This window comes from Silurus aristotelis (genome assembly GCF_946808225.1).
Source record: "Silurus aristotelis genome assembly, chromosome: 2".
NCBI classification, from domain to species: domain Eukaryota; kingdom Metazoa; phylum Chordata; class Actinopteri; order Siluriformes; family Siluridae; genus Silurus; species Silurus aristotelis.
Window position 1 is genome coordinate 34,492,626 of NC_139575.1, and position 13,825 is coordinate 34,506,450.

At 36.4% G+C, this 13,825-nt stretch overlaps 1 protein-coding gene across 1 annotated transcript; it reads left to right on the top strand.

Annotated features, from left to right (window-relative positions):
• Positions 1 to 1,917: 1,917 nt before the first annotated feature.
• tmprss6 (transmembrane serine protease 6) lies at positions 1,918 to 13,554 on the top strand. The gene is made up of 18 exons (XM_083522904.1): positions 1,918 to 2,153; positions 3,190 to 3,319; positions 3,486 to 3,628; positions 4,292 to 4,359; positions 4,437 to 4,624; positions 4,769 to 4,810; positions 5,213 to 5,417; positions 6,045 to 6,181; positions 6,372 to 6,484; positions 6,870 to 6,979; positions 7,990 to 8,132; positions 8,434 to 8,532; positions 8,780 to 8,893; positions 10,466 to 10,582; positions 10,725 to 10,893; positions 11,111 to 11,382; positions 11,540 to 11,676; positions 12,174 to 13,554. Exons 1-18 carry the CDS (start codon positions 1,998 to 2,000, stop codon positions 12,333 to 12,335), a joined length of 2,505 nt encoding a protein of 834 aa, XP_083379030.1. The 5' UTR covers positions 1,918 to 1,997; the 3' UTR covers positions 12,336 to 13,554.
• The last annotated feature ends 271 nt before the right edge of the window (positions 13,555 to 13,825 follow it).

Consider the following 13,825-nt stretch of genomic DNA (forward strand, 5'->3'; position numbering starts at 1 on the left):
CTCTCTCTAGAGGAAAAGTTTCATGAAGGAGAACCTTTGTATAGGGTGGAAATAGGAACAGAAAGAGAGAGAGATGACTGCACTTTAATGGTTTCCAGTTTATATATAAAGATTACACATTCTGTGCAGAACCTTAAAAACAGGTGACTTATTAAAATAGTAGAACTGCTTGAAAAACCTAAACCTTCCACCATAAAAAGAATCCTTAAAAACATTTTACAGATCTATTCTATCAAGCTAAATATGTATTGTTGCTGAGTTGAATTAAATGTAAAGGAAAAAAAAAAGACAGAAAGACGGTCTTTAAAGATCTCATTATGTTTTTGTGAACCACCAGGTGGCACACAAAAAACCTTATGCTAACCCCCAAGCTCCTTGAATAAATCATACACAAATAAATTGCCATCAGATCAGTCTGGTCTTGATTGAAAGCTGGTAAAACGGACAGTTACAGCTGAAAGGGGGGGCTCTACCACATTGCAGCTCAGTTATTTTCGACATCACAAAATGAAACAGTTTGTGGTTGCCCTAATTCAGAAAGATCAACAAGTGAATCTAGCAGCTTGGGAGTCACATGGCAGTGTGGTCTACCAAACGATACTTCTCTCATACTGCATGCTATACTACACATTACAAGAAAAAATTTGTTTATTTATTATTACTGGTTTTATTAGTCCATGCTTTCTATATCATGCTAAAAATGGGTGTAGTTAGACTGATTTTGCATATCAATAGATAGTCCTGGATGTCATATATCAGTGCTTTGCAGAATAAACTGTTTTGTGTCAATTGAACCACCATTAAACCACGGGGTTCATAAGACCATCAGAGACATCTGAGGAATGGTCTTTTCACTGGAAATCATTTTAAAATGTGTACATCAAAGAAAAACTGTATTATAAATGTATTAAATATATATGTAGAATAAGCATATAAAAAGTTGTGAGTAAAATACAGGTATATTTCATACAGATTAATTATCTACAGGACAAAAAAAGGATTAATTAGACTGACCAGAATGAAGATGAAGGAATTATTTGAAAAATAAAAACTTAAAATCTGTTTTAAAAGTAGTGTATAGTTTTTAATGAAACATTAGTTACTTTCAAACATTAGATATTAAGTAAACAGGATATGAAACAGGATATGAAATCTTAATGCTACCCAAAAAAATAGAAAAAATACTGAAGTAAAATAACTTGTGACTAGATTTTATTTTATCCAGGCTTAAAAAAAAAAAAAAAAAAAAAAAAAAAACAGGAACAACTGCAAATAAATTGGTACTAATAACAGAATCTTGTTAAACACATGATTTGCAGTAAGAAAGAAAGAAAAAAAAGGGAAAAGGAACAAAACAAAACAAAACAAAGCAAAAACAGGCTAACAGACATGCTAGCAAACAGGGCGCTTTGGATTAGCCAAAATCTTTAGCCCACTTAGTAAATGCTGTTTAATTGAATGTAAAAAAAGAACAACCTATAGAGCAACACCAAAATTCATATAAACAAAAGCCTTGTGAAGGATATCAGCCATTTTTCGGCCAAAATTTTCAGTAGTTGATTGTGTTGAATGTAAAGAAGCCACATTAGGCGTTTTCTCATGTTTAGCCATATCCTGTGTACTTATTTTCTGTTTACAGCAAGAATCATGTCGTGCCACTGTGGCTGCTTAGACATTAGGTACTTAGGGAATTACTAAAGCTCCCTATAGACTTTCGATGTACCTGTTTCCAGGCTACATTGTAGCACGTCATTTAACACCCCGCATTAGCTAGTCATTTTCTTAGTGTTTATCACCAAGATCACAATACAAAACAGGGACAGGGATAAATCGGCAGCCAGGGCATGTTTTAAGAGTGACGGGTGTATTGATTTATGGCTTTGTAAACTTTGGATTTGTAAATAAAAAGGAAAGAGGAGGTGCTCTTCTGTCCCACAGGGGCCATTAGGCCTGCTCATGTCTGGGCGCAGGTGCCACTGAGGCATGGGAATCATTGAATGATCTTTTATTTTTCAAAGCAATACAAATTTGTTTTTTATTGGAAATGTGTCAGTTACAGTAGACGTGTCAGCATTATGGAGCACAAAAATACAGAAAACTCGGTGTACTGTGTGGAGTATGGAAATGGAAAGATGGCAAGTCCTGTGTCGCAAGTAAGTGCTTTAGACAACCTTAAACTATATGTATGGGGTTAATATATGTATGGGGTTAACTAGGGGATTAATATTTATTCTTTTATCGCAGACACTAGATAAGTTGCAAAAATATATATTGAATATTATATTTAATAATACAGCTACTGTATGTCATATAATTATTTTATATGAATAATTACTTTGCACAATTATGCAATTTGTGAACATGCAGATCAGCCTGAGATGATCCGTGTGTTTCTATGCGATGAATCACGATATTCACATTATGCAACTATCAAATCATGTGTGGAAATGCCAAAATTGAAACTATGAAAGGGTTGAAGCTAGTATTACTGTATAATGGTAATATATATATATATATATTATGTGTGTGTGTGTGATTGTGGTTCTAATTTTAACTCTAACCCACCTGATAAAAATTATTTACAATGCAAAATATTTTCTATCTGAATAGTGTTTTTTTTGTATATATATTCTATTTTAAATTACATCTCAAGAAAATATGTGGTTAAGCAGCTCTTTTCCCTGTCAAAAGCAATCTAAAAATACTACACCGAAACTATAATCAAATTTCATCATCCGCAAACTGTAGTTGTCTGTTTCAGAACAATCCTCTTATCATTCTTGGTTCAGTTAGAAAATTTGGGTACTAAAAATGTGATACAATTCCCACATAGCATCTGATGTCTTTTGTTCAATTCTCTGGCCAACAGCTTCAGTATGTAGAAAACTGCATTTTGCATGTTTTTTGGCTCTAGAAATCTCTTCAAATGGGCCTTAATGTATATTTTAGTGAAGTAAAATGCATGCCATAAAACTTTTGACTAAAATATTTAAGTATTTTGACATTAATTGTTAATGGGCAGAGCCAAGTCGATAGAAGGAAATATCCGAAAATATGCGACTCAAACAAAATAAATTCTAGGCACATCGTTGACTTGAAGGTGCACAAAAGGCTCATAATCTTTTCTTTTGGTCTCTATTACTTTATTAACAACTTTGCTTGGATTTCTTCTGTAAAAACTATCTACAGGTAAACTCTGATAACCTCCTGATGCCCACATTCACATACAAGGTGATCTCACAGCGGATGATTGCAGTGATTGTGATCGTCATCCTTCTGATCCTGGCTGGAGGTTCAGCCTTGGCCTGGTACTTTCTAGGTAAAATAGAAAATGAGAATGAAATGGATAGAACAAAGGATTAAACAAAGTCACCATATCAGTGTATTAGTAAATAGACTTTAGGTTTTTTACACTTATTATATTCATTACATTTTGCTTTTTAGAAGTTTACGTCTTGTTTTGACTTATCTCTCTCTCTTTTTAGAGTACAGAGTGTGGGTGTTAGAGGTAAGGGTGGAGCAGCAGTATATAGGCCAGATCTCTATCCAGAACATGAACTTCTCCAGCGCTCTCTCTTCACATACCAGTCGATTGTTCCAGGAGGAGGCACGCACTGTAGAGGCTATGGTCAGAACCTATTACCATTTTCACAAATCTATTCCTTAAAATCCAGATTACTACAGGATTCAGTGCCGATCATTTTCTATCAGAACTGATTAAGCTGATCCTGCATACTAGAAAAAAATAGATTTCTAGGAACAGCGATGGTGGTTTTGTAGACAAAATTACATTTCAGCCCTTGACCTGATCAGACAGGCCATTTTTCTCTCTGATTAATTGTTTGTGATTCTGAAGTGAACAAGGTTTTTTTAGGTATCAGTTTTATCATTTATTAAACATTTCCATTCAGCATATCCAAATGATGGAGTGCCTATTGCTAGAATTGGACTCAAAATGAAATTGCAATGGGAATAAAAAGGAATACACTATGACAGGTCATGCACTTATATGAAAACAATCTCATTTGGGGGTGGTGTGATGTCACCTAACATTGAATATTTTCAACAATTTACCAATGAATGTGACTTGTATTGTATTAAAACAGAACAAAACATCAGATTTTATTCATTTCTAGTTACATTTAATAAAATGGAACATCTACAGAACAAGTCTAGACACTGGAGACTCCTTTCAAAAATATCCTTCCAAAACATATGAGAATGTGGACATTAATGTAAACCTTTTTATTGCTATAAAAAAAATATTGTTGCATCTCATTCGTTCTTGCAGCTAGAGAAGATTGTGAAGTCCTCTGACATGAACCGGTATTTCAAATCTGCCACCCTGTTTGGTTTTAGGTAAGAATGGCTTACATTTCCAACACATGATCGTTAAGGAATGTATAATTTACCACTGGAAAATGTTGTCTCCACAGCGAGGGTAGTGTATTGGCTCACTTCTGGCTCATCCTGACCCTCCCTGAGAGTCACGCAACGAAGGGCACAGTGCAGAAGGTCAACGAGAGCTTAGTGAGAACCCTCCAGAGCTTTAGGAAGACAACTATTACAGATACAATTAGCTTGGAGGGCTACTTGCTTCTCCTGTCGTCATTCTCCATAATGGGTAATAGCATAAATAATACTCCATTGCAGTTCTCCTAATGCAGTATTATTGGTAGACTTTTATTGCAACTCATATGTCAAAGCCTGCTTCATTTTCTCAAGCTGTGTTCTGTTCATTTTCATTGGTTTTGTTTTGTGTTTTCAGAAACTCAGCCCAAAGTTATAGATTTTTTGCAAGCCTCATTTGGTACGACATTTTCAATTCAGTTTTCCCTCATTCTCTTTTACGCACGTCTAATCAAATATGAACAAAGAGCAATGCCTCAACATTTACACAAGCTGTGTTTTTTTTTTTTTTTACTTTTGCCTGGGGATTTGTGTGTACCAGCCTGTACCGCTGCTATGGTTTTGGTTTCCATGAGCATCTCTTTCATCTGTCTCTATCCTCTTGAGCTTCTGTTTCCATTCATCTCTACTTTTAGCACCTGTAATTATGACCATATTTAACTCTCAGTTTCCATTCAAATGACTTGATTCGAGTTCTTTCAATTGATTATTCTCATTTATCCCAATTCAGAAGGATATATTCATTGAAATAAATCAAACCTACACTTTCTAGAGTCAATTCTTTCTCCTCTGTGATTCTCAGATTGTTACCGGTACCAGTCAGTGTCCTGTAGTGATCCTGTTGTTCTAAAGGGGCCAAACACCCAGCGCACTTCATGTCTATGGCACCTAAAAGCCCCTGAAGGATCTCAGTTGGAGCTGAGGGTTGAATGGCTGCTACCCGAGTGCCGAGACAGGCTGGCAATCTATAACTCACTCGTCCCTGATGACTCCAAACTCATCACCTCGTGAGTCTTACGTTGGGACTGCATAAAAAAAAAAAAAATGCTAATCATTTTAATCTAGCTTGAACTTTAAAGCATCCCTATGTTTAAAAAAAAAAGAATAAAAATAGCTTATTTTGCTTTCTTTCTGTGATCTACAGACATTTTTGAAAATGCAGCTTATTATATATATATATATTCCAATAATTTTATATCTGGTGAATGAGTTTATAGGCTTGAGTAAATGTTGTAGGAAAAGATGTAAATTTTTCATAACCTTTAATGGACGACTCATTGAATAGGATGTTCGAACAGGTTGCTGTCATATAAATACATATTTGAAATGTTATATTAATGGGACACGAATGGCACCCAATTGTGCACACTTACAGTGTCTGAAACCAAAATATGGCAAATATTTTTGAGATTATTTAATGGCTCAGTGGACTTTGAGGGACAGTTAATAGAAACACGTGTTGGAGATGTGTTGTCCAATCTACTAAATTATAATTACGTCAACACTGTGACAACTCTTTGACCTCTAGCCCTTTCCTGAAAAACTGAAAATTAATGTTACACTTATTTCTTCATAATATACTTTCTTTTTCCTAATCTATTCCTCCAATTTTCTCAATACCCTGTCTATCTCAGTCTGTATGGCTGCAGCAGGCTTGAGCAGGTGGTGCAGGTTTTATCCTCTGCTGACTGGATGACGGTGGTGTGGAAACAGGGACAGTACAACTACAAAGACCCATTCTCTCTCTCCGCTCAGGCCAGGCCCTACAAGAGTAGGTCATTTAACCAATTTCATGTAAACAGAGAAAACCTAGCCATAATTTCTTTGTTCAGATATGGATGTATCTGAATTGTTCATATTTTCACTACTTGAGATTCCTAACTGAAGGAGAACTGTGTTAGAGTTTACTGTTCATAAGAGTTTACACATTGTGTGGTAGAGATTCTGCCTTTCTTCGGTAGATTGCTCCTACAACATCGTCTTGGAAAGAAAGGAAGGTGTTCAGGGAAGTTTACGGACCCCGTTCTACCCCAGTTACTATCCACCTAATACCAACTGTACTTGGCAGTTCACTGTAAGTCACACATAGATGTTTTAGGGTTGATTTTTGAAATCATGGGTGGAAAGATTAACAAGTAAAATTATGTTGGATATTGATGTGTTTTAGTTGTAATGAATGTGAATAATTTTTTTTCCTTTCCCCAAAAAATGTTTTTTTTTTTTACAGCAGGGTCCCAGTAGGCATTAATAACTTAAACATAAAAAAGTCCATTTGCCTTTACTTCTGTGTGTATATAATACTTTATACATCATTCTTACTGAGATCTCAGGAAATAATGCATTGTTCAGTTTCATTGTTATCACTGGTTAATAGATCATAGATTAATAAAACAGATAGATCGATTCGTTCCTTAAATGTCACACTATCATTTGTGATTTTTAAATCATTGTGTTTATAGTTGCCTTCATCCGAGTATGGCCTCACCTTGGAGTTTGAAGGCTATGAGCTGAGTCGAGCCAGTTATAACCAAAACTGCACACAAGGCCAGTGGCTGATTCAGAACCGCAGGTGAGCTTTAAACATACGTCAGGAATGTGTTTGATAAATTCTTGGATCTATGTGTTGAACAAAACAGTACAAAAATACACTTTATATAGTTTAGCAAATTCATGTTTGGCGTATCTCATTTTGCATGTTTTAACTCTCATCATGTGTTTAATGCTTATAGCAATAATCAGGTGAACAATTTTTGTAAAATAAAAATCAGCCCTAATTTGTTTACAACTTCTATAGGTAAAGGCCAGTGTTCCCAGTTTCTGGAAAAAAAATTGTAAATATGTGTTACCGTTCTCACAAATACAAAGGTTGTACATAAAATGCTGTCAGATTTCTTAGAAAATTTAACATTTTAAAAGCAAACCAAACTAAAACAAAAATAAAAATTAATGGCTTTTTACTAAGTCTGAACGTAAGTAACATAAGAAAATCCAACATCCAACATAATTCCAACATTCTAAACAGACAAATGATCTGAAATATAGAATGATCCAGTATTAAGACCATAATAGGATAATATGTATAGAGTTCACTGTATCGATTGTACAACCATCTAATACTGTTACTTCTGATGTTTCATACTTTCTGCCTTTCATTTACTTATATGGAAACAAGCAACAAGTGACACTTATTGCAATGGCAATTATAGCAATTATGGTAATGAAAGAACAGCAAAAGCACACTAATATATTTAGTGCCATGTGTCAAATTAAATAAAATTAGCTATCTGTCCTTTCCTTATAAGGTCGTTGTTTCCTGTTCTAGTTGTTTCTATTTATCTCGGGTCAACGTTTGGCTTTTGTGTGTTAGAAAGCGAATGTTTCTGTTTTGTGTGTTAGAAAGCGAACTGTACTAATTACACAGTACAACTAATTATTGAATGAAACACGCATTAGTTATGCACTTGTACCCCTCATTCTGCCATTATGTGTTTTTTAATAGTGACTGTCTCATATATCTTTTCTATTCATGTCACAGTGAATTTTGGTCATGTATAAAGTACTTGTGTGGTGTGTGTACAGAATGTGTGGTACGAGGGCTCTGCAACCATATTCTGAGCGACTCTACCTCCATTACTCCTCTACCACCATTTCCATGACGTCAGAGGTGTCACTCACAGGGCCCGGCCTCCAAGTCCACTACAGCATCTTCAACCAATCAGATCGTTAGTTCTCTTGGCAATTATACACACATACACACACACACACACACACACACACACACATATACACACACACACACACACACACGCACACACACACACACACATGTGTATAAACACACAAAAGCCAAACATATATATATATATATATATATATATATATATATATATATATATATATATATATATATATATATATATATATAGGTAATTAAAATGTAGTGTTGTGGAATCTGTGTGTGTGTGTGTGTGTGTGTGTGTGTGTGTGTGTGTGTGTGTGTGTGTGTGTGTGTGTGTGTGTTAGCCTGTCCCGGTCAGTTCCTGTGCAGTGTCAATGGTCTGTGTGTGTCAGCATGTGACGGGATCACTGACTGTCCTAATGGTCTGGATGAGAGAAACTGCGGTAAGAGTTCAATTACAGTGATATTTGAGGTTTTATTAAGTTCCCTATCGCAAGAAATATGCGTGTAAATTTACCCATTGCTGATTCAATACTGCCAAATAAATCAACTGGAGGGGTGCCATTAATTTTAAAACCCGTTTTGCACAAAGACTAGGAGATGTATATTGAAAAAAACATCTTGATATATTTTAAGTTCCTCATATAGTTGCTCGTTTTTACTAATATGTTGTATATGTTCGTGCCACAGTGTGTATTGCTCAGTACCAGTGTCTTGGCGACAGTCAGTGTGTAGACTACTACAAGCTTTGTGACCAGCATCAGGACTGCACTGATGGAAGCGATGAAACAAACTGCACAATGGGTATTTACACACAAACACAGACTCCATAAAGTAAAATAATTATAGACCTATTTCCAAGCTTTCAGCTTTGGCCAAAGTGTTGGAATCTTTGGTTAGTAAACAAGTAAAAGAGTATTTATATGCTCAGTCAATTTTATCTAAGTATCAATCTGGTTTTAGGAAAAAACACAGCACTAACACTGCTGCTATAAAAGTAATTAATGACAAACTCAAAGCACTTGATGATAAGAAACACTGTGTGTCTATGTAAATTGATTTGTCTAAACCATTTGACACTGTTGACCATAGTATATTAGTGCAGAGACTGATCAGTATAGGTATATGTCAGCACTCTGTGGGCTGGTTTATTAACTACCTCGCTGATAGGATTCAAGCTACGCAAGTTGATGGCCTAACGTCAAAATATTTACCAATCTGTAAAGGGGTCCCGCAAGGCTCCATTCTAGGGCCGCTTTTATTCACTATTTATATAAACTGTCTAGGGGAAAATGTTCAACATGCATCTTTCCATTTTTATGCAGATGATACGGTCATTTATTGTTGTGCAGCTACCATTAGGAAGGCGTATGAATGCTTGCAAACTGCTTTTGATAGAGTGCAAGCACAGTTTTATCATTTAAGAAGACCAAAGTAATGGTATTTTCAAACTCAAGGAAAAAAGAGTTAGACCTGAATATTGTTACTGACAAGGGTTAAACAATTGAGGTAGTTTCATCTTATAAATATTTAGGCTTTTTAATTGATGAGCACCTTTCTTTTGAGCTTCATATACAGAATCTAGTAAAAAAAGTTGAAATTGAAGCTAGATTTTTTTCTTTAGGAACAAATCTTGTTTTACTTTTTCTGCTAGAAAAAGGCTAGTTGATGCCACATTTCTCTCTATTATTGATTATGGTGATCTGTTGTATATGAATGCCCCATCAAAGTGTCTTCAGATGTTGGATGCTGTGTTTCATGGAGCTTTAAGGTATTTAAAATTGCAGACCTCTCACGCATCATTGTACACTTTACTTCAAAGTGAATTTGCCCTCTCTGTCAAATCGCCGGCTTACTCACCTTTATATTTTTATATATAAGGGTATTATAGGTAGGCTGCCAGGCTACATATCCGAATTTCTTTATTTTGTACAGAGTACTTATGGTTTACGGTCCCAGAAAATTCTCTCATTAAATGTTCCTCAAGCTAGGACAGAGTTCAAAAAGGCTTTTATGTTTTTTGCACCTTCATCTTGGAATGACCTACAGAAATCACTAAAGCTACAGTGTCTAATTTCCTTAAATGATTTTAAACATTATGTTAAATCTATAGAACATGAGTCTATCCACACATGCAAATGTTTTAATTAATGGCACTTTTATTTAAATTGAAATGCACTTGAGTTGTCTTTTGCGTTTTTGTTTGTTTTGTGATTGTGTGATTGAATTTGGTTCTGCTATTTTGGCCAGACCTCTCTTGAAAACGAGATTCTATATCTCAATGAGACTAACCTGGTTAAATAAAGGTTAAATAAAAAAAAATAATAAAGTGTATAATTCTGAATTTTAGACTTATTCACTTGTGTGTACGTGTAGGCGTTCCTTGTACGGACAGGACCTACATGTGCGCTGATGGCACTTGTTTAAAGAAGCAGAACCCTGCTTGTGATTTTATCACAGACTGTCCTGATGCTTCGGATGAAAAGAATTGTGGTGAGACTCCTTAGTTATACATAGTAATACCCAGTATATTACATAGCCGAAGGACATCTCTTTCCATTTCTTTCATAGAAGATTGCCAGAGTCTACGAATATGCACTTCATTCCGCTAACTATAGATGAAACATTTCCACAGACTGCGGTTTGCGGCAGTTCAGTACGCGAATTGTGGGCGGAGTTGATGCAATGGAGGGGGAGTGGCCATGGCAGGCAAGCTTGCAGATCAGTGGACAGCATATCTGTGGTGGGGCGTTAATCTCCGCCCAGTGGGTGGTGTCTGCAGCACATTGCTTTAATGATGATCGGTGAGTAAAACAAGCTTTTGTGGTCTAATGCTAAACCCTGATGCCAAATAAATAAACACAAGCTTGTTACGTCATTCCAGCAAAATCAAGCACAGTAGTATACATTATTATACTCAAACACACCTATTTAAAGCCTATGAAAGGAGCTTATTAGACTGAACATACTAAATATTTAAAATTCCTCTTTCTGTCTCTTTTTTATTTTTATTCTCTTTAGTCTCTACTTGCCTTCCATATGGACGGTGTATCTGGGTAAGTTGCGTCTGCGTGCCTCTACTCAAACTGAGGAAGCTCTACGTGTGACCCACATCCACCTACACCAGTACTACGATGACGAGATCCACGACTATGACCTGGCACTGCTCAAGCTCGAGAGACCCGTCTCAGCAGGAACGCTGGCACTGCCCGCCTGCTTACCTGAGCCCACACACCAGCTGGAGCCTGGTCTGCTTTGCTGGGTCACAGGCTGGGGGGCACTCAGAGAAGAAGGTGAGGACACACATATACTGTACAGACTGACATGAAGAAGGAACTGGTAACTCGTTTCAATCTGAGATCATTTCTCCTTTCAAAGACATCTCAACTTTTATAAAATGCACCTGATATTTATTATTCATGAATGATTTATTGAGATATATTCCTCCAGGTGGCGTAAGCAACATCCTGCAGAAGGTTGATGTGCGGTTGGTCAGCGAGGAGGCTTGCGTCCGTTCCTATGGATACATTATAACTCCCAGAATGCTGTGTGCTGGTTATCGACGTGGAGGAAAAGATGCGTGTCAGGTAGAGTATGAGAATCCTCATTCGTTCCTTTTTTTGTCACTTATAACTCATTCACTTGAATGTATCGCTCAGTTAAATAATTATTTTTCCGATGATCAATGTCCGAAGCTGAATATTTCAAATACACCAATCAGGCATATCATTATGTCATTATAACATTAAGTGAATAACACTGATTGTCTCTTCATCATGGCACCTGTTAGTGGGTGGGATATTTTAGGCAGCAAGTGAACATTTTATCCTCAAAGTTGTTGTGTTAGAAACAGGAAAAATGTAAAGTGTAAGAGGTTTATGCTGTTAAGGGTCAGGACAGTTTTGGCAGCAAAACGGGGAAACACACACAATTAGAGGGCAGGTGGTCAAAAAGTTATGCCTGATCAGTGCATAACTAATAGTTGTGAAAAATACATATGAAGCTTAGCTTAATTTCAATGCACAATCACACCAATGCACTGTTGCTCATACTTACTCTCTTTCTATATATCTATTTCCTGCAGGGGGACTCTGGGGGGCCACTGGTTTGTCAGGAGCGCTCTGGTCGCTGGTTTTTAGCTGGTGTAGTAAGTTGGGGCCGTGGCTGTGGCCGACCCGATTATTATGGTGTTTACACACGCATCACCAAACTCTTTCCCTGGATCAAACAACTCATCGCATCCTGACAAGCAAAACATACTGATCCTACAGTATTGTCAGCCCGGAGCTGTTCTTAGCTATTCCATCTCTGCATGTAACTGAGAGATTTGTTGGTTTATTTCAGAGTGAATTAACTGATCTCTAGCAGAGTTGATGAACTGCTATAAATGATGAATACTAATTTTAATAATAGGGTTCATTATTTTCTGAAAACCACTCTGCAAAGAGTAAAAATATCCAATATTTCTCTTATTGCTAATTTCCTATTACAAGATGATACAATACACTGACTATTCATGGATCAGCCATACCATTAAACCCACTGACAGGTGAAGTGAATAACACTGATTATTATGGCACCTCTGGGATATATTATGCAGCAAGTGAAAAGTCAGTTGATGTGTTGGAGGCATGAATATTTAATAAGTGTGAGGATATCTGAGTGACTTTGACTTTTAAAAGCACTTAATTGTAATGTGTAGATGAGAGCAACAGGTCTTGTGGGTTGTCCCCATTATGAAGAGATTTGTACCTACCAAAAGTAGTACAAGGAAGGAGAACTGGTGAACTGGCAACAAGGTCATCATTCTAATCATGCTCTCCTTTATATCATTTAACTTACCTGGGGAAGAGAAGGCACACGAACGCAGTGTGATGCTCCTTGTCTCCTGACATTCATGTGGATGTTACTTTGACGTATACCACCTACTTACCATAGTTGCAGGCCAAGTACACCATTTCATGGCAACAGTATTTCCTAATGGCAGTGGTCTCTTTCAGTAGGACAATTCTTCCTGCATGTCCACGCTGCAAAAATTGTTCAAGAACATGACATACATTTTAAAAAGTTGCCTCAGTCTGGTCAAGCATCTATACTACTATATGTGCTGGACAAAACAAGTCCGATCTAGGCCGGTTCCACCCCGCAACTTACAAGAATTGAAGGATCTGCCTCTATTGTTTTGGTGTGGACATGACAACAGACCTTCAGAGGTCTTGCAACGTCCATGCTTCGATGAATCACAAAAAGGGAAGTACACAATGTCAAATGGGTGGTTTTATTATTATGGCTGATCATAACAATTTCAAAACAATTTCACAACCTCTTCTCCTCCTTCCTGGAAATCAGAATAATCTATTAATGTTTAAATGCTGACACACACACACACACACACACACACACACACACACACACACACACACACACACACACACACACACACACACACACACGTACATATAAAAGCAATGAAGCAGCCTTATTAGAAATATTTAATATACATTTTATATATTAACATATAGTTCTTTAAACTACTTGTATTATTTTTGAGTAATGAAATTAAATATAAAAAGATTCACAGCGGAGGTGAATGGAACTAAAAGTGTTTTAGGGGAAAAGCAAAAGCTAATGTTTGTCATATGCCTGGTGGTTGCACTAATATTTATTTGACATATGAAATAAAATGTAAAAAAAAGATTCAGATCTCTCTGGCTTTTGTATTTACATTAAGATTGT

Bases quoted from the DNA above. Each gene is read 5' to 3' on its own strand.
- tmprss6 (XM_083522904.1), top strand. From the start codon at position 1,998: ATGATCTTTTATTTTTCAAAGCAATACAAATTTGTTTTTTATTGGAAA. The intron at 5,418-6,044 runs GTGAGTCTTACG...TGTCTATCTCAG, and splicing joins GACTCCAAACTCATCACCTC to TCTGTATGGCTGCAGCAGGC. The intron at 8,133-8,433 runs GTTAGTTCTCTT...TGTGTGTGTTAG, and splicing joins CATCTTCAACCAATCAGATC to CCTGTCCCGGTCAGTTCCTG.